Source organism: Labrus mixtus, chromosome 3, assembly GCF_963584025.1.
Source record: "Labrus mixtus chromosome 3, fLabMix1.1, whole genome shotgun sequence".
NCBI classification, from domain to species: domain Eukaryota; kingdom Metazoa; phylum Chordata; class Actinopteri; order Labriformes; family Labridae; genus Labrus; species Labrus mixtus.
Window position 1 is genome coordinate 14,180,065 of NC_083614.1, and position 21,842 is coordinate 14,201,906.

A 21,842-nucleotide genomic window follows, 5' to 3' on the forward strand; every position below is an offset into this window, starting at 1 on the left:
ATCTAACAAGAAATCATCTACAGGAAAATGATTGTGAAACATTTGCTGAGTTGTTAAAAGGAAAACCATGTAGAAAAGTTGACTCCAGAGTGAGAAACTGTTATCTGTAGTCGAGTAATGTAATAGAAAGCAAAATAAAACACATACTTTGACTTGAATAAAATATACGACTACATACTTTCTAATTCTATTCCAAGATCCAGTAAATGATCTCAAATGCATGTTTTTTGAAAGTTATCCAACCTTTTGAGAATGCATAGTGTGAGCAGTACAAATGAACAGGATGACTCATTCACTGCTGTTTGTTAGAAAAAGAAAAGCTGCAGCTGTTTGTGTTGCTATTGAACCTCATCATTTAGCTTTACAGCTACTATAAATTCTCACCATCTCAATGTTGAGAGGTTGGTTTTACTCTAACTGGTGTCATCATTTAGCATGGCTTCACGTTTCAGTGCTTCACACAGTGCTGTGTCATCATCAGCTATGAGGCATCAGCATGTTTAATCGTTTACAGTAAATAAAAAAGAGGGTCCAAATCAAACTTCCTTGAGTCCAGATTGTAGAATAAAGTGCTTTAAATCTCCATATGTACTTTTGAATGAAGCTAATCACTATTGTTTTGCCCTTTTTGTTCTTGCTGCAGTCACAGATGAAGACACCGTGAAGAGATACTACGCCAAGTTTGAGGAGAGGTTTTTCCAGACATGCGAGAAGGAGCTCCTGAAAATCAACACATTCTATTCAGGTATTTTTTTTACTTTAGCACTTTTAAAACATGCACACATTTCCTCAAGGGGACAGTAAAGTGTATCGTATCGTATCACTCCTGAAAATGTCTTGAGGACGGCTTGCCCCTCAGGGCACAACGAGACATGATGTAAAAAGGATTCCACTGAGTAATGTTTACAAAATATTCAAGATGGCAGACAAATTAAGAAAGTCAAACACTACGATGACAGTTTTTGCCTTTGTATCAACACTAGGTGTCATTAGACATATTTACAGTATCAACACAAGAGCAGAGAAAAACATACTGGTGAGCAGAGAGTGTTTCTTCATTACGCTTGAAATTATTTTATAGTCTTTGTTCACGAATCCTCTGTACTAATATGACGCAATTATACCATCATTACATAAAACATGAGTACATGATGAGTGTGCTCTGCTATAATGCTTCTTTCCTGATCCTGAACCCATGTTATTTTCTTGTGGTGTACAATTATATTTGGTATTAACCTTTCTGTTTAGAGGTGCACCATCACTTATAACCATGAGAGCTGTTGAGTTTATTTAGTGTGTATAAACCAAACTTCCTCTATCAGAGGCGAACATGCCATCTTGGCGCTGAAGCAGCAGTCAGTGGTTGTCGTGTTTATGCGTGCAGGGCCGCCTGTGTGTATTTCAGGGAGCAGAGAGGAGTATGTGTGTACCATGTAACATGAGATGGGAGCTATAATATATTCTGTTATTCTGGTACCAGAAGGTTTTTGAACTCCAGCTCAGTGGGGACTCATCTCAACTCAGAGAGTGCTCCCCCTAGAGGCTGTGTGTGAAACTCCAGGTTCAGCCGAGGGCCAAGGTTGACCAGCAAGACTGTTCCAGCTCATAATGATGGGAAACAACTGGCAGATGGATGGCAGGAGCAGCGAACAAACAACATATGAATCATTGTGGATCCTGTTAGCAGGAGGCTGATTTACTGAAAAGCTGGAGAAACTTTGAAGGCTTAAAGTTATTATTTTTTAAACAGTGTAGGCCTATATCTTGACCTTAATATGCCAGAAGCTTAATGTTAGCTGCTGCTGAGGCCATGTCTTTTAAGTTGTCTATTATAAACATGAACATTATCTGACGAGTATGACAACATTGTTTCTTTGCTTTGAAAATGACGTCACATCTCGTTTGTGCTGCTCACCCCACTTAGCAATAATAAGCAGTTCATAAACATGTGATAAATGGGGTGTAACACACCAATTTGTAGTTTAAAATAGAAATGAAGCTTCTAAGGGTTTTCTTCTAATGTGCAGTATGCAGTAGGGGTTAAAACATCCCTTATGAAGACATTTGTATTCATATCTTTTATATATTGTTATCTGTTTTATGATACAATGAAATGATACATCATTTGGGCGCTGGTGGTGTGGTGGTTAGTGTGCGTGCCCATGTTTGGAGGCTATGGTCCTCCAAGCGGGCGGCCCAGGTTCGAATCCCACCTGTGGCTCCTGTACCTTTCCCTACTCTCTCTCCCTGATTTCCAACTCTATCCACTGTCCTAACTCTCCATTAAAGGCACAAAAAAGTACAAAAATAAATCTTTGAAAATAAATTATACATAATTATAACAATAATACAGTGACAAAAACTGATATTAGGCTTATATCAACCCTTGTGTTTACGCTTATATGATACTGTCCGTCCACATGGCTTAAAACAAGAGGCAGACTGTTGACAGCAGGGTCACATCACACTAGTATTTCAGTATGTGAGTCAGTGTGTCCTCTGCAGAGTTGAGCTGTGTGAGGTTAGTTAAATGTTGTGTATGAAAACACCAGCGTCTCCTTTCTGCACTCAGATGTCTTGTTTATCCTCCGCAAACAGGAGGGGAGGCAAGAAATTGCAGAGTTGTGTCCGACAGGCAGCTTTATCATGATGCCACTCACTGTGTGTGTAAGTGCGTGTGTGTGGGTGTGTGTAGTGGTTTGAAAAAGCTGATTAGATCGTGAGAGAGAGGCAGCAGAGGACAGATAGAGATAAATTGTGTGCTGACTTTACATAAGACATTTTCCTACACACAGCTCTCTCCCTCTGAAAGGGGTCATTGACCTCACAAAGCCAACCTGCTGCACTGCGCTGAGATCCAGCATGTTGGATCAAACTTTCATCTCAATGGTTAAAGAACAAACCAAAAAAGAGATATTCACTGACTGTTGTGCACATATAAACATCCTTTCACGTTGTTGGTTTCTGAACCTGAGAAAAGCTGAATTTCTCCACTAAAACCAACACCAGTAGAAATCTAAACTAGCAACACCTTGCTGTTCAGTCTCCCCACACAGATAATGTACAAATACTGATACCAGACCTCAGATTTACCCTAACCCTCTGTAGCTGTGGTTGTGTTGATACGTGTTACACAAGCATTGTAATGACAGACTGTAAGAGCCGAGTAGAGCAAAACTGTGCGTTTAAGAGGCTGTTTCATTCGTTGTGCAAAAGATGGTGTGGTTTTTGGAGAGTATGAAAGTCACCATTGAGCCCTCCACATACTCTCCAAATCATCATTGCTGCTAATCTCTGTTAAAGACAGAGAAACCGCTACAGTGTGCGTCAACATAGCAGCACTAACACTTTGGTGTCATTTAATGTTTTCCCTACAAGATGTAAGAGACAGTAGGTCATATCAGGAGAAGGGATGATTTGCAACAACACTAGATTTAGTATAGCCACTGTTTGGTCACACAGTTAAGATCTGGTGTCCCCCAGGCCACTGAGGTTGGTTGATTCAAAATAATCAAGAGGAAAACAGATTTTGTGAGTTGTGTGATTTGGATTAAGTGGAATCTGAGTCCTGTTTTCGTATGGATATAGTCTAAAAATACAAGTATATCAACAATGAATGCTATTGTTGTTCCACAAAGCTGTGGTGTTTGAAAGAGGATGTGCTTAGAATATACTCCTCCTAATATACAACCTGCTCTCTGACTGAACAGAGTCAGCTGGCTCTACCTGTTCACAGACTGTTCATGTTCAAAAGTATCTGCTGAGAAAACTCCAAGACACTCTGTGTTTAAATCAATACAATTTCTTTACACATTTGGCATCACCATGTTTGATTATAAAAAGCCCAACCGACATCTAATGGAATTGTAGAAGTGCTTCTGGATCAATGAGATCACTTAAAACTGGCGTGATGCTGAAACACATCATATCTTTATATTTGAGTCCACCACACAATAATAAAGACAATTTGATGACTAAGAAAATGTGAATTCCTATGAGTTTCTTTGTGTTTTATATGGCTACATGTGTCTGTATGTATACAACCTTGACAACCTTAAAACAAACTAAGATTGAGTCACTTAAATTTGACCTGATCATTAGAATTGAAAGACAAGGATCATTTGAATAAGAGAAAGTGAAGGGGCAATCAAAGACATGAGCTCCATAATTTACTGAATGAACCTGAAATTGCATCTGATTGGTTAGAACTGTCAGAGAATAAGAGCGTATCTGTGTAAAAGTGCTGGTAGAGTTACATGAAGTGTTAATGAAATTCAGGTTACTACCCTGTGTGAGCCCCCCTTCTCTCTCTCTGGGTTTATTAACCCATCTCTGACCCAGATAATGGGTCCTCCCTCTGCAGCATTTACATGTCAGCACAGTCACATACGTCTGCCTACTCAAACAGACAGTCGCAGAGCAGAGGGCCACAGAGGAGTCAGCTTCTTTGTACTTCATGATTACTGAAAGCCATCCTCTGTCAAGATCACTGGTGTCCATCTGAAGCGGCTGACTGACATCAAGCATACAGTTGCAATTCAACTTATTCCACCCACATTGCAAATTAGGTTTATTGGCAAAATGAACTAACTTTCAGCTGCTTGCATCTAACAAATCAAACAAGAAAAAGAGAATACTTCAACACAACTGATATTAGAAGTACTTCCTTCAAATTAAACACAAAATGCCACTTTTGATGTGTACTGCATCTTAAAACACAGTGAACAACTGTCTAACAGTATTCACTCTGTTTTATTAAAATATTATTGATATTCGGGTCTGCTTGAGCTAATGCTTTCTAACGTTAGCTTTTCAGCACAGGTGTCTCTTTGCCATCTCAGCATGTAAGATTTTTTTTTCTGTCATTGTATTGAATCGATTTTTTTCTGTGTGTACAGACGAGCAGACTTTTGGAAAGTTTGTTTTCCTTCATGTTCATTTCTGAGTTTGGGAACTGTAAATCACTGCAGAGATTTTGGATGTTGTTGTTTTACTCTTTCTAAGCTGACTTATGCTAACAGGCAAGCCCCCCCCATGAGCTCATGTTACTCTTGTGAGTAAGCACATAACAGACGCTAAACACAGTATGCAAGATAGGAAGTCAAGGCTCAGTAAACTGGTTCATCATTTTCAAACCTGAGCATCAACCGGTTATTAGAATGTTTTTACCGAGCCAGGTCTCCACAGACTGATTCACTTAACGTAAACTCGACTACCGATTCGGACCGATTTTTTGTTCCAACCCTAGTAAAAGTAGAATGCCCCTGTTGTTCTACAAAGCCTCCAAGTGTGGATATTATGGGAAATATGAAAACGAATGAAAGTAGTGCAGTATGAGCATCCCAATAATGACCATAGATAAGCATACAAAAACACAAATCCTCTTTAAATGTGATAATCGTCTTCTTTCTTGTAGAAAAGCTTGCTGAAGCGCAGAGACGTTCTGCCACGCTGCAGAATGAGCTACAGTCTTCACTGGATGCTCAGCGAGAGAGCAACGCTCCGCCCGGCCTGCGTAAACGCAAGACCATGTTCCACCTGTCACAGGAGGAGCGCTGCAAACATCACAACATCAAGGACCTGAAGCTAGCCTTCAGCGAGTTCTACCTCAGCCTCATTCTGCTCCAGAACTACCAGGTTTGAACACACGCACACACACACACACACACACACACACACACACACACACACACACACACACACACACACACACACACACACACACACACACACACATTCATGCAAGTCTGAAAAGTCTTTGCAAAAAGGTTAAGCTTTGTATGAAAATTCAGCAGGAAGCATTCTGGTTTCAGTTGTCTGTTAATAGCTGTTTCCTTGTTGTCGTTAACAGAACCTGAACTTCACTGGTTTCCGTAAAATCCTGAAGAAACATGATAAGATCCTGGATACGCCTCGCGGGGCCGACTGGCGTGTGGCTCACGTGGAGGTGGCACCTTTCTACACCTGCAAGAAGATCACTCAGCTCATCTCGGAGACAGAGGTGCCTCCTCACACAAATACATAAAGCTATGATTCAAAGAGTTTGGTTGAAATACAAGACTTACCTAAATGCTGGTTATTTTCATGTTTTTAAGGCCTTGGTGACCACAGAGCTGGAGGGAGGAGATCGTCAGAAGGCCATGAAGAGGCTGAGAGTTCCTCCACTGGGGGCAGCTCAGGTCAGAAAACAGTTGCTTGTACTGGAACGCACTTTTTGAATATGCAGAACATTCAGATTAAATCAATTAAAATACGTTCCTCTGTGTTATTGAGTTTGTTTTGTTATTACCTAAATTGATATGTGGTGTCCCAGTCTGAGAATATGTCAGTTAGAATAACCTTTGACTCGATGCTTCTTAAGCATTTGTTTAAACAAGTTTTGTTTATGGGAAGTACAACATGTTGGATGTTTGTTGTTAGTGAAATACAGGGATGGAAAAAAGATGGACAGATGTCAAGAGATGGAAACCATGAGAGCCTCAGTATTGATTTTATAAGTGCCTCTCCGTTGTAGAACAGACAGGATATCTTTCAGAACCAAAACCGAGGCTAGTGGCACATTACTACCCCCCCCCCCATATGTTATATCTATACTGTTATTACTGCATTAATTACTGCCATGCCCCACTTGAATTGTTCTCTGCGAGTATTGATCCCTACATTTCCCCTGAAGGCTTGTGTATAATAGATATATTCAGGCAGATGAAAGGAGTCCGAGTGGACATGCTCAGCTGCTGCTTTCATTGATGAAGTGGAGCCTGTATGCAAATGCAGTATTGAGAGCTTGTTTTTAAATATATAAAGTGGTTAGCTGTCTCATTCAGTTATATTATTTGCAATAGAAATGTATTTTTTCTCTTTTTCTGGTTCAGCCTGCTTTGGCGTGGACGACCTTCCGAGTGGGGCTCTACTGCGGCTTCTTTATCATCCTCGCCATCTCCTTCGTTCTTACTGGTAAGTCGCACAAACACTCAGATTAAAACATTTTTAACATCCCTTTGAGTCCAGCACAATTTGCTTGGTGTCACTGTAAGATAACCAGCAGTTCTGATGTTGTTCATCATAGATAAAACACACGATGAGCAGTTTTCTATTGTTGATCATAGAATTCATTGTTGTTGTTTTTTTTTCTTTTCAGGTGCTGTGTTCATCCGCTTTGAGAATGTGTGGCCGCTGGTGAGGATCTATCGCGGCGGCTTCCTTTTGATCCAGTTTCTCTTCCTTTTGGGCATCAACACGTATGGATGGAGACAGGCTGGAGTCAACCATGTGCTCATCTTTGAGATCAACCCCAGAAACAACCTCTCACACCAACACCTGTTTGAGGTCAGAACGGGGAACCAATAAGAAGCATTGGTGTTACAGAATCTTCAGAAAATACTCTTTTTCTCTGTAATAGTCATGGGTAAAGGCGTATGTAACAAATATGAAAGTGGAATGATTGAGGTTATTTAGTCATCAGGGTAATCAAGATTCGCCTTCTGATTTACCAGGAAAAACAACAAAACAATACAATACAAAAATACATTTGGGTTTTTGTTATACCCTAGAAAATTAAAAGCAACTTGATATGCACAGAATTATTCAAACTATGTTGTTATCTTTGATTATGTGTCAAAAGTGGGCTCTGGTAATGCCACTCTCTTCTGTTTCCCCTCCGTTTTCTGCAGATTGCAGGTTTCCTGGGGGTGTTGTGGTGTCTCAGCATCCTCTCCTGTCTATACTCCGAGTACACCTTCATCCCCATGCAGATCAACCCGCTCATCCTCTACGGCTTCATGGTGCTCTTCCTCCTCAACCCCTTCAAGACCTGCTACTACAAGTCCCGTTTCTGGCTCCTCAAGCTGCTGGTCAGTCTGCTCGTTTATTATTTTACCCATTTATGTATAAGTGCATTACTCTGCCTCCCCTGTTACTGGATTTAGTACCACTGATTATACTCTTAAAGGTTGTCTGATAGAGATGGATTTGCAAGAACAGTAATATGATGCAATCTGATCGGGAAAAGATGACCCTAAAGTGAAGGTTCAGGGAGACATGTAAACAAAAGTTGAGAGCTTTGGGGCAGCAGTCAGTGCTGCTTTATATAGAGACTCACAGACTGATATAAAAATGAATGATACAGTGAACCAAATGCAAACAGGAGGGGACATTGTGAGTAGTGTGGGAGGATATAATGTGGTATTAACACAGAAGAAACTTAAACTTGAAAAACTTGCGGATTGCATAATCCAGGTTTATATGTTGTTGTTGTTATTTTGATTGAAGATAATGGTGTGCATTTTTATTTATGTGAAAAGTATTGTAGAACATGTGTTTTTTTTTAAGTTTAAAAATGTAGCTTTTACACGCTTTTTACTCAAACCATAGCTACTATTGTATTTCCAAATTTTTGTAGCACATAAATCAAAATTATATTTACGTTGTTGTTTTTTTTACAGAACCTCATGCATTCTGTCTGACATAAAAGTGGTTCATAGTTGTCTTAAGGGAGGGATATCCTGTTTAACATGTGATTCTCCTTTTCATGTTAAATATTTGGCCTTGCTACTATATCGTGCTGCTAATATGTTTTCATGTGTGTGTGTGTGTGTGTGTGTGTGTGTGTGTGTGTGTGTGTGCAACATGATGAACGCGTGTTCAATTGAGATTTCCATCTCGAGTCTCATGTTTACAAAACCCTCCTCTGTTATTCTGTTCTTTGTCTAAGCTGAGCTACAGGCCTGCAAGAAAAGGGTGGTGTGTGTGTGTGTGTGTGTGTGTGTGTGTGTGTGTGTGTGTGTGTGTGTGTGTGTGTGTGTGTGTGCATTGAGACAGAGGGCAGAGGGATGAGGGATAATAGAATGCAGCTTGGTCCCTAGGGAAGTGGAGGTTGTGACTGTGCAATCATTACAGGCAGAGATCTATCAGTATGCTGATGCCCTCAGCTTCTCTGTCCCTCCTCCTCCTCTTCCTCCTTTCCTACTCTTCCTCTTCCTTTGGCCCTCCTCCCTCTCTCCTCATCTCCCCCCCAGCAGCCGAAGCAGCAGCAGCAGACCTCCCTCTTATATTTGTCCTTGCCTTCACAGCTCCGTGCTGATGTGGCTCAATTAACAGTCTTGATTGGTCCTCAGAAAACACATCAAGCTACAAAGAATTAGTGGTTTATTATGATATATGTCACCTTGTGGAAAAGGCAATTAAGACATTGCAGTTTTGTTTAATCAGATATGTTGTTGATTTTCTAGCAGTGCAATAAAATTTGACGGTACCAAGAGTGCTTATTTCCTCTGACAATAAACCCTGGACAAAGGATAAAAATTTCATTACAAGACAAACTGCAGAGAAAGCACCTGGATCACAAGTGTTTATTCTAGAAATGAAAACCGAACCAGGTCCCTGCTGCAGGTTGAGCCGTCCATACAGATGGAGCCGATATAGTTCAAGCGATGGCCACTTGATCAATACAGACTTTGAGTTGCAGGTTAAGAGAAAATATATAATAAGCTGATGCATGTCAAAAGAAAAAAAGGAACTTTGACATTTAGAGTGGAAGGGGAGAGAGGTGTTGTGTGTGTTTTGTGTCTGAAAGTGGAAAAAGAGAGGCATGCTTTTAAATGTCACATGTGGCTCGGGGGATGGAAGGAGTCAGGTGGAATTGTACTACAAGTGGTCAATCACTGATCTCCTGCCATAAGCCATGATCCAAAACATTCCCATAGCAGCAAAAGCATTCAAAACACTGGTTGTTTATTTCGTAAACATAGTAATGCACAAATAAGGTGGTACATGCCCCGAGACACAAAGCATGACTCATTAGAGCATCCTGTGGCGCGCTGATAAGGTAGACTGGAGGCTCTATTCCTTTGTGTGTTACACATCCTTAATAGAGGATGTTTACTGCTTTGCACTTCTCATCTGAAGTCCTCGAGAATTCCACGCTAATTAGTTGTTCATTATTTCAATCCAAGTGCTAACAGCATGTACACATCAAAATGTCAGCCAAGGTGTTTTATGAAATGCAATAAAAAAAAATTCTGTAAATGGGGTAAATGTTAATTCTTCATAATTCTCACCAATCCCTCGTCTTTTTCTTTTTTCTTTCCACTCTTTTCTGTTTCCAGTTTCGTGTCTTCACTGCGCCATTTCACCGGGTGGAGTTTGCAGACTTCTGGCTGGCTGATCAGCTCAACTCTCTGGTGTTTGTCCTGATGGATTTGGAGTATCTCATCTGTTTTTACATCTTTGAGCTGCAGTGGAGCAACAGCAAGGGCCTGCTGCCCAACCCCAGAGGTGAGATATTAGACCTTGGTCAGAAGGGGTTATTCTTTAACTTAATGTACGGAGCTGTCTTTGAGTAGAAAATAGCACGTTTTAGGAGAGGAGTACTTTATTGTTTTAAAGAGCTAAATGCACTTTAATGTTTCTGGTATGATTTTTCTCAATTGGATTAAGAAATTAATGGTTGTATTTAGACAGTATCCTGTAATCACCATGTAGATGCATATCATTTAAAAAGGAGGATGTTTTGGTATTATCAAAGAGGACAATCTGTAAAAAAAACAAAAAATAAAAAACAGACAAAGCTGCTGTTCAACCACATACGATAATATTTGCAGTCCTGATTATATGATTCTTTTATTTTTACTTCAAAGGAAATTCCAAAAATGTAATCTGAAGTAGATATACAGAACATGAATAGAACACTTAAACTTATAGAGTGATAGTGTGGATAAACACAATTTACAATACATACAATACAATATAATATTTTTATGAAAAAAATGTGTTTGCTGAATCATCTCGTAAATGTCTCCACCTGCTGCAAGCATCCATAATATGGAGCTTAAGAAACGGATCTTTTGCCTGTTAATACAACATATTAGCTTGACAGTGTGCCAGACAGTTAAGCCATCCTGTCAGGAAATGTGATGTGAACGACAGTTTAATTGCACCTCGTCCACTCCAGCAGCAGTGACACTTCGGCCCCAGAGCAGCCAATTAACACAGAGCTAATGGAGCGGAAATGTTTTGGCCACAAAGAGGTCGCTGTGTGATTCCCATAATGATAAGCTGATGAGAGGAATGTGTGGAGGGTATATTATTTGATATTTGGAAAAGGAGACCATAAGATTTCATCATAATCATCCACTCTTTTTTTTTTTTTTTTAGACCCTGGGGACTTTGTGTGCCACAGCTACTCGTACGGTCTGCGTGCCATCATCCAGTGTCTGCCCGCCTGGTTCCGCTTCATCCAATGCCTGAGGCGTTACCGTGACACCAAGAGGGCTTTCCCTCATCTGGTCAATGCTGGGAAATACTCAACCACCTTCTTTGTTGTCACCTTCGCTGCGCTCTACGCCACACACAGAGGTAAGACACAGGAACACACAAAATATATCAACAGATACATTTTTAATGTATAAGTTTGTGTAAACATGGTCATGAAAAAAATCATCTTCTGTCAGTTTCAAGGCTGTATTGATTACAGAATCACCCAGAAGAGACAAAAGTCAGTTTGTCAAAAGCTTGAAGTCTACAAAGCAAATCAACAATGTTTTATGTTGGCGTTACAGCAGCATGTCAACAACATGCAGGCTTTTGAGCCTTTCTATAGAGTCATGTGTGCTAAGAAAGCAGAGCTGTCCTTGAGAGCAAATGAGAGCAGTTGGCCTTGGTTTCCTTTCATTGCTGCGATCTTTATAATGGAAATTGGAAAGGTTTGTCAAACATGGCAGATAAACAACAATATGCCATCTGAAGTATATAATCTGATATCAGGAGAGAGGGGGGAGGCTGAGTGGAGGAAAAGAAAGGTAAGAAAGTAGAGTGAAAGAAAGAGAAATACTGCCATCTGAGAGGAAAAAAGAGGAAACGAGAGAGCGGTTACCATTAAAAGTCAAGTCACTCTCCGTCTGACAGCTTCACAATTAGCCTGCAATTATTCACATTCAGAAGCCCTATCACAAAGGAGCCCATGTTCAAAGACACAGCACCCAGGCAATAAAAGCATCTCTGCAGCATTCACCTTTTGTATTTCTGTTTTCATCACAGAAATGTGTCTGCTTGGCTCATTTCAAAGCTGTTTACACGGCCGCTCATACATTTAAAACTCTCTCTCAGATCCCAGTTTATATATTTATCACCCTGCAAAATGCCAGCTGTGAAACTTCATCTTAAGCCTTTTTGAACCGCTAAATGTTATTTCCCAGCTTGACTTTATTCTTTTCCAATATAAATTTAAATCAATACTCTTGCTTCCCAATCTGACCGCCGGTGATCCGATATTGCAGAAACCAGGAAGAGAGACAGACGAGACAGACAGACTTTTATTTTTTTCTCCCACTGCTCGGTAGGAAAGGCGTCCATTAAACCATATCCTCCTTCCTCCTCTGGTCTGAAGCCTGTAGACTAATGGCCTCTCTTCATGTCTTATTCTGTATGAAGCTGTCTTTCATCCTGCTACAATAATGGAGGCAGGGACCGAGCTGGTTAAGCCAAGGAGCTGGGTGGGAAGACACTCATTAGTAATACACACACGTTGGTGAACTGGTGGTTGAGATATCTCATCCGTACACTCAAGGAAATTGTTCATCTTGTAGATTTTAAAGCCTTTGATAGACAAATACAACCAAACATCCTCTGGAGCAGTCAAGTTAGAAAGCATAGTTATGTGAAAAGGCTTGAGACAGGACATGTGATGCTCACTACATTACCCAGCATCTGCCTGAGGAGACAGCAGGCTGGTGTCATGTTCGCACAGCTTGGTCCAGCTGTAAAAGGTGGCTGCAGTGTCAGTCAGTATCTGGCAAAGCTCCTTGCGTCCGTCTGTGCATGTGTCACCTTCATTGTGAACTTGAGCACAGCCTTGATGGTTTCATTATGAACCCACCGCCTCAGAAGACTCACTCTCTTCCTGGAACAGGGAAGTGCTCCGGGAAGCGAAATGCTGACTCCATAAATGAAAACGAATACATGATGAGCGACTGTGTAGAGCACTACGTTGTGTTCAGAATGTAGTTCTTCCTCTCTGCAAATCCAAACCTGTGATGTCAGAGGCTCGTAACCAGAGACATGATGTAGGATTTCCTGGTCCAGGCAGAATTCCCAGACCCTCTAATATATAGTGTGATGCCGACAATAAAGCAGATGACTTTACTACAGGATCAATACTGTCTCTGCTTTATGCACCGTGGTTTGAGACTGTTAAGGATGCGGTGGACTTACTTACAAGACTGATGTTAATTTAAACTCTTTAGATTTATCTCATGCACAGGCAGAGGCAGGAGAACGGGATGAACACACTAAATTACAATGAATGGTCTGATCAAAGTATGCCTGTTTTTAAGACATCCATCCGTCAGGGACAAAAACAACAAAAGCCAATAGTTGTGACAAAAGAGGAATATTAACCCTGCTGGTCTCTGTGAGAAGCTGACCAGGGGGTGAGGGGCATACATAGATTGATTCCGACTTTGGTGAAGGTCTATAGTACTAGAGCTGACAGAGCACAGAGGGGGAGGTAATAAATGAAAGTCTGGGTGGAGGGAGGAGAAGAGAAACAGAGAAAAAAGAGAGCACCAGGGGGAGGTGAGAAAGCGGCATTGAAAGGATGGGAAATCACAGATATCAAAACACCCATGGAGGAGAGGAGAGGAGAGGTGAGGAGAGGAGAGGAGAGGAGAGGAGAGGAGAGGAGAGGAGAGGAGAGGAGAGGATAGGTGAGAATAGGTGAGGAGAGGAGAGGAGAGGAGAGGAGAGGAGAGGAGAGGTGAGGAGAGGAGAGGAGAGGAGAGGAGAGGATAGGTGAGAACAGGTGAGGAGAGGAGAGGAGAGGAGAGGTGAGGAGAGGAGAGGAGAGGAGAGGAGAGGAGAGGTGTAATCAGCGGCCCACAGCTGAAAACATGTCTACTAGACTCTGCAGGAATAGAGATGAGCGTAGAGCTGACAGCTTTTATAACTTCATTTCATGTACTGACCCCTTGTTCATAATGAAGAGAAGAATTGGAGCACACACACACACACACACACACACACACACACACACACACACACACACACACACACACACACACACACACACACACACACACACACACACACACACACACACACACACACACACTACAACACTTTGTCAGTCGAACACGTTAACCAATGAAGATTAGAACAGGCTGAGCTAGCCAAAAAGATTAATCCTGTTTTCTCTTTTTAAAAAAAGGCTTAATATGAATAATATAAATGGTATTCTTGTCTTTAAAGTCATTTTATTTGTGAGCTTTCCTTGTGGCAGATTCCCTGCAGATAAACTCCTTAATTTTAAGACTTGTATTTTCTTGTTGTTGGATGGTGTTGGATTTAAAACATTGGGTTGGCTGAGATCTGTAGTTGAGGGTTCAGTGGGTGCAGGATTCTTAATTACTCGTTGATTGATTGGGTTGCTTTGGTAACAGATAAAAAAAAATCACCCTTTATAGTAGGGACTGATTGTTCTTGTTGTGAACTGGTTTCCATCAGTGAAAAATGAGCCTGTTGCATGAAATGAGCCTGCTGAAGTGTTCTGTTTTTAACACTGTTAAACCCATGGGTGCCTGTGGATAACAATAGCAACCGTGTGTGTGTGTGTGTGTGTGTGTGTGTGTGTGTGTGTGTGTGTGACAGGACCAAGTGACCAATGATTGTCCCTACTGAGCATCCAATCAATGTCTCTCTCACCCTCTTTAACCTTTTTATGGCCCAGTGGCTAACCAGTTTGCCTGTAAAAAGAAATGAGCATCAGCCTGAACACAAATTGAAGGGTTGAATACTCGCTCACTTTACAAGCTGAGGGGATCACATCAGTGGATATTCTCCAGTGAACAGAGTCTATTGTCCACGGCCAAGTTTAATCTACGGCTGGGAAATCTCAGCGAGGCCGTAGGGACTCCTTCCATCCCATCGCTCAGCCGGTGCAGCAAACTGCATAAAGGCAGTTAACAGAGCGACGCAGCAGTAACTCTCTGTTAGAAACATCCTGCTCTGCTCCATGGCGTCGCTCTGACTGCTAGCAGGAAGAAGGAGTGACTGTGAAACATGGGAATGGGACTGGTTTGTGTCCGTGTCTGTGTGAGTCACTGTGTGAAAACACTGGGTGCTGATTTATATATCAGCACCCAGTGTGGAGCACATCACAGACACATAGTGAGCATGCAGAGACACACGGGTGCTGCGGATCATCGGAACATTAAAACAACTGTTTGTTGACTTAGAGTTCGTGAGCTGGCATCAGCTAGACAATTTATTAATAATCATTATCATTGCTGCTAACATTCACATTGCATGGCCGGCTGCTGGATACATGGAGATGGTTGTCCTTTTGAGAAGTTTAAAACATTTAATCATCCATTACAAAACAACACATTTCATAAAAAAATGTAAGACGTTAAATCGATCTATATATTTATCTTCTTAGTTGATGGTGGACACAGTTAAGGATATGCAAACAGCATTTCTCTAAGCACACTAAACACATGTATGTACTCGTTCAGTATGATAATATGCACAGTTGAGTACAAAATAGCCCAAAAATTGTACATTGGCATTGTATCAGAATATACACAAACACAATATAAAGGTCTAAGAGATTTAAGAAGAGAACAAAAAACAAAGAACTGTGGAACGGCTACCAAACAGGACCTATTATTTCAGTTAATGTAAATAACTTTAGTTTAATCTTCTCTTTAAAGAGACCACATCAGAAGGTTTTTGTTTTGTAGAATTAACTTGTACTTCTTAAATTGAATGCCTGTTATATTTCTGCAGAGTGCAGAAATCTGATTTCTTAGCTTCTTGCGTCCAAGTCAGCAAGTGAACGAGCTGCTTCATAGTGTGTAATTTGATCTTTAGTCATCTTCCATCTGGAGGACAATGTTTTATGTAAGTGGATGTTAAACTCTTCCTGGAATAGTTCTCCAAAGGGCAGCTATTAATCATTGCAAGTACATTCATGACAGGAGGGCTCCCTCTAGTGGTCAAATGTTGTAAATGTTGCCCTGACTCATTAGAGTGAGGTGATGAATTCTGTAAAGCTTTAAAACATCAGTTCTTTAGATGCAAGTCTTGCAAAGTCTTTTGAAATGCTTTTCTCTTATCAGTTGTGTTCGTATCCTCTTCCAGAGCAAGGACATACAGATGCCGACATGTTCTTCTACCTGCTGATCGTGTTCTCCACGATCAGCTCCCTCTACACACTCATCTGGGATCTGCGCATGGACTGGGGCCTGTTTGACCGGGGAGCTGGAGAAAACACCTTCCTCAGAGAGGAAATAGTTTACCCGCATAAGGTGGAGTCTGTTAAGAGTCACATGCACTTTTCAGAACACAGAAACAAAGTGCTTCACAGTAATACATCAGCACTTTAAAAAAAAACAGAGTATTATACCAAATAAAGGCCATAAAAATGAAACCCACACACTTAAAAAGCCTGTCGCCCTAATCCTGCATGTCTGCTTCCAGGCCTACTACTACTGTGCCATCATAGAGGATGTGATCCTGCGTTTTGCCTGGACCATCCAGATCTCTCTGACCACAATGACCAAGATTCACTCAGTGGGCGACATTGTAGCTACCTTTCTAGCTCCCCTCGAGGTCTTCAGGTAGGTTTCAGTTACATACATCTATACAAACCCTAAATTACATAAAGATCTCTGCAGGATTAGAATTTTGTCTCACCTACTCTCTTTAGGCGTTTTGTGTGGAACTTCTTCCGTCTGGAAAACGAGCACCTGAATAACTGTGGTGAGTTTCGAGCTGTGAGGGACATCTCTGTGGCTCCTCTAAACGCTGACGACCAGACGCTGCTGGAGCAGATGATGGACCAGGACGATGGGGTCCGGAACCGCTCAGGCAAGAAGACCTGGAAGAGATCCTACAGCCTGTCGCTCCGACGCCCCCTGCTGTCCTCCTCACAGTAAGAGATACCATGGATAGAGACATCTGTGTTATGCTTACATGTTTTAAGTCTTACAGTTTGTCACAATCGCTAAAACGCTTTTCTTGAAACCTTCCTCCCGTTTCTTTGTTAACCCTTAACACCCAGTTTCCTTTAGTCTTCTGGCAAAATCAAACAATCACATCAAAACAGTTTTATCAGTGCTTAGAATCATAAAGTGTTTGAACATCATACACACAGCCGTCAAAATACATCAGCACTGAGCGGGCATTACACACTACATCAAAAATAGAAAATACAGGGGTCAGAAGTCGCTCCAGAAAAGTTTATTAAATGTGTTTTAAATGTTTTTAAATTAAATGTTATCTTCTTCTCTATATAAGGATGTGTTCACATGTAAATATTTATGTATCTATATGTATAAAAATGAGGTACAACCATATATTGTAAACACTGTAATGAGTGTTTTAGCAAGTCTATTATAAACACTGAGTAGGTGAAAAATGAGCTCTTTGTCATTCTTACAACATTGTCCAGATTGTTTTGTTCTGCTTAGTTTGCTGACAACATTTAAAGATATTTATAAAACATAAAATATCAGACCTGCTGACACAATTCGACATTTAACGTCTTTTTAACAGTTATTCAAAAACCAGCAAATGAAATCATAAGACTAAAGCACTTGAGACGCTTTAAGCATTCGTAACCTTTCAAGTGTTGATTGTGATACCTAGACATTAGTATTGGCCGATACTGAGTACCCCTAATACATTTATACATAATATCGGGGGGAAAAGGTTGCTGACATTCTACTGACTGGCATACTCGCCTTGATACCGCCTTTGAAGAAGTATTTGGGGCAGATACTGAACACCGAAGTGAAATCCCAGAGGACAATGGTTGTATGACATGGTGCAATATGTAACTGTTAATGAGTACAAATGTGGGAAAAAATAACATATCTGTTGAAATGTAATTGTCGATTTTCACACCACTTTTCCAGATCGAAAAAGGACACCAAGGTGCTGATTGAAGACACGGATGATGAGGCCTTCAGCTGAGTCCTCAGCATCAGCACGTACACACAAACACAAACACACACACACACACACACACAGATAGTATACTTATAAGGACCTCATCACTAACGTCCAACCTCAACCCTTGTCCCTCATTGTAAAAAGTCTAGGAACCTTTAAACCCTCAGTCTGAACCTTTAGAGCAGTGAGGACGCACACTGGCCTCCCTTCGGACAGTTTACCTCATCTTTACATCCTGTTGTGTACATTTGGTCTTTAAAAGTATAGATAGAAACACACTGAACACACAAAAAAAGAAAACTTGCTGAAGCACAAACATAGTGTCATGTTGCTACAGTTAAAGAGAGAGGTAATGCCTACAGACAGACAGACAGACAGACAGACAGACACAGATATTAAGGGAAATCTTCTGCATGTATCTTGAAACACAGACCACACTGCCCTGGGATTATTCTCTTCTGTTTTTTTTTTTTATTGAATCTTGTCTCGTTAATTCTTTTTTTTTTCTGTACTTTTTCTGTTTCTTATTTTTGAAAAGCTGCATAAAAAGGCTACAGATGACTGTTTACACGTCTTTATACTCTAGGATCAACAGGGAGGTGACAAGCCAATCAAAAAGACTAAATATAAATCAATACAAACCTGAGGAAGGACTCGACACACATTGCAGCATATCAAAACAAATCAACTGGTTTCAGCTCGTTGATTCCTTTTATACTCCCACTTTTGTTGTTTTGTTTTAATACCGTCAGTCACAGCGCTGGAGGCACTTGCAGGAAAAGTGCATTTGATACACAAAACGTGAAAAACCAAGTGACAAATAAGGGGATGTTTTTGATTCAAACATTTCTAGTCTGTGAAGTTTCTTTGTAAAAATATTTCATATATTTTGATGTGCATTGTTACTCTATTGTTGTTTATTCTAGTGAGACTAGTTTGAGCATCCACACAATGATTGTTCATGTATTTTATAATGTTTGAAATGTTTTTCTTGTTCGTGCCACATTTTTTAATAAGCTCATAGTTTGACCTGAATATATCCCCAGGTTCAAATTACTGCAAAGCTGATTGTCATTATTGTGTCATCTTTAAAGTGCCCTATTCACTGTAGTACATGTATGTGTATTGCTTTTTTTGCATTAACTACCAAAGCTTTCTTATATGAATGTGACTGTGGTTACAGTAGCTCTGTCTTTCCAACCTGCACAGAAAGAATCCACAAAAGTTCAGAGTCATTTTATTTGAGGAGGTAGCTGTCGTGCTGAAATCCCTCTAATATCAGCAGCTTCCGATTTTCTGTTGAAATTGTTAGTGAGTGCCAGAAGACTGCTCTTTCATGCCAGTGGTTAGAAGATGGGAAAAGCACCTGAGAGGAAAATGTGAAGCGCATTAAAAAAAAAAAAGAATTAATCTAAATCCTGAATGTTGTGAAAAACAAACAAGAGTAATGTAAAACAAAACAAAAAAGGCTTTTTAGATTCTGCAGCATGGGGAAGAACAGATGTGCCGCTTCAACAAGGCGAAAATTTGAAACGTTTGTTTCTATCATTTTATAATTTGCAGCAGAAATGTGTGAGAAATGAACAAAAAGAAAAATGCAGACCAAGAACAAGTGAAGTTCAAGTGGATGCAACTAAACTGGAATTGGCTCTCTTAGTTAGAGTTGTAAATCTCAATATTTTTGGGGAAAACTAGAGAGAAGTGCATGAGGGAGATAAAATTTGAGAGGCACTGATTTATCGTCACACATTTCATGCGTATATCAAACTGACCACACTGGTAACACTTCTAGAAAGCTTCTGTGCTGCTTGACGGGCAGTTTGATTGGATTCTGCTGCTGAAGTGGATTTATAGAGCTTTTTGTCTATTGTAGGTTGTTTCTTACAAGCAGAACTAATATAACCCAATGAATCAACCTCTTCTGATTTGAGTCCAACACTGTTCTTAAAACAATATATAGATAGAGGATTCATATCATACCCCCTATAGATGGGTATTTTTAAAATGAAATTTGGCTAATTAAATCTTGGATCTGTGTTCTTTCTGGTAGTCAAATCTGGTAATTCTGCTAAACCGACTAATATAACACTCTTTAACAGTAAATATCTACTACCTGTGATTGTTTTTTACACAATATTTGTACATTTCACGGCCACTGAATCAGTCAGCGTTTCAGTCACTGCAGATATGCTGTTTGTCTTATGTGTATTGTTGCCTTGTTTTTCAGCACTTTTATTTCATTTGATTTGATTAATCAAATGTCATGTCTAATTGCAGATAGGGCGAAAAAATGTGTTTTTTTACGTGTTGCTGCTGTTGTAAATGAGCCCCTAGCTTTCAAAGAGAGAAAGTTAACTTTACACTGCTATGAGTTCTACTTTGTGCCCCCCATACCCCCCTCACTCTCCCTCTGCTGTCCCTCCCTGTGGCTGCACTGCATCACCACCGGACCGTCATGAGACAAATCCCAGAGAAGACACACACGTCACACATGAAAGCCCCGTTTCTTCTGCTTGTGTTCGTCCCGTAGCGGCTAAAAGACAAAACAGCTTCTGTGTGCAAAGAGCTTAAAGTGAACTGGAAAGTAGGAAAATATACCTAACATGTATAAGAAGGGTAGATTCCCTCCATTTAAATACACTGGACACATGCTGTAACACTCACACACACACATATTGCCTCTCTCCCAACATTACAGCACACGTTTTGTAAAAAGGCTCTGTTGTCTTGCCTGCATGCTGCTTTTGTTTTACATTGTACATAGATGTTAAGTTATTTAATAATGTGTATATTAGCGATCATTGTAGCTACTCGGACAATGATTGAGTGCATATGTTGCCATTTTTGCTTCAAACAAGCAGTATTTTGTAGGTGATGAAGAGCTTTTTTTTTATCAGTCATAAGCCTGCACTCTTTGTCATGTGTAAATCTTTTCAAAATGTGTTTGTATAAAAATAGAAAAAGAACCCCATAGAAGTGGAGAATGTGATTGGTCGTATCTTGTTGGTGATTCCTTCTTTGAAATAAAATAACCTGAAATAAAAGCCTTGAAATAGGCTTTGTCCTCTCCAGGAGGGGGGGTTTGTGCAGATAGCTTTGTCCTTATGCTAAATGTTTGTACATTTGTGAATGTGCATGAAAATGTTGTGGACACATGCTTTGTGGTGCCCTGCTGACAGAAGAACTTTGTCGTACTGTAAGGCACATGAACGGCCACCCAGAGGACCCACACCCAAACTAGATGCTGTTAAACTGATCCCAGACCTGCCTGACCAACACATCTCGGCTCTTTTATAAGCTTACTGGAAGTATTCCTGCGATGCTTCGGTGTGAGAGAAACAAATGTTATAATGACCAGTGTTCACAGGTGTTCAGTATGTGGAAACAAAAACAGGGTTCTTTTGTAGAGTTTGTGTCTTTGATGCGCTCATGTTGGCGATAAGCCTTGACATCCATTTTTTCACCCCTCATGATGAGGATTTTGTTTTCACTGCTTGTTGAAACTCCCATGATGTTAAAGTGCTTGATATATGTCCCTCCTTTGATGTTGTTCGTACCCTTTCTCTAATCTAGCTGAACGTGATAGTACCCGTAGTTTGGTAGATGAATGTTCTACTTTGATAAGATACAACAACAAAAAAAAATCAGATTAAATACATTGTGGCTAAATGTGATTTGAAGAGACATAAAGAAAGGAAAGTGTCTCACATTCTGATCCATCCTCCCCATCAGTCCCTTTTGAAGAGTAGTTTGTACATGTTGAGTGTATAACACTGTTCTATGATGGTTTTCCTGATTGTATTTGTATTTCTGTATCCACTTTGGTGATCCTGTCATATCTGGGTTTTATAAACCACGATTATTTTTAAAACTCGCTCTGCCTCTCAACTCTT

The 21,842-nt window shown here is 40.4% G+C and overlaps 1 protein-coding gene across 1 annotated transcript in view; it reads left to right on the forward strand.

Annotated features, from left to right (window-relative positions):
* xpr1a (xenotropic and polytropic retrovirus receptor 1a) overlaps positions 1-21,823 on the forward strand; it is a 71,042-nt gene extending 49,219 nt beyond the window's left edge. The window contains exons 3-15 of the mRNA XM_061032704.1: positions 644-745; positions 5,417-5,637; positions 5,852-6,001; positions 6,096-6,179; positions 6,873-6,954; positions 7,139-7,326; positions 7,671-7,850; positions 10,104-10,272; positions 11,152-11,352; positions 16,135-16,301; positions 16,474-16,613; positions 16,703-16,927; positions 17,913-21,823. Of these exons, the coding sequence (XP_060888687.1) occupies positions 644-745; positions 5,417-5,637; positions 5,852-6,001; positions 6,096-6,179; positions 6,873-6,954; positions 7,139-7,326; positions 7,671-7,850; positions 10,104-10,272; positions 11,152-11,352; positions 16,135-16,301; positions 16,474-16,613; positions 16,703-16,927; positions 17,913-17,970 (1,967 nt within the window). The 3' untranslated portion in view covers positions 17,971-21,823. The remainder of the gene's footprint in view (positions 1-643; positions 746-5,416; positions 5,638-5,851; positions 6,002-6,095; positions 6,180-6,872; positions 6,955-7,138; positions 7,327-7,670; positions 7,851-10,103; positions 10,273-11,151; positions 11,353-16,134; positions 16,302-16,473; positions 16,614-16,702; positions 16,928-17,912) is intronic.
* Positions 21,824-21,842: the final 19 nt, after the last annotated feature.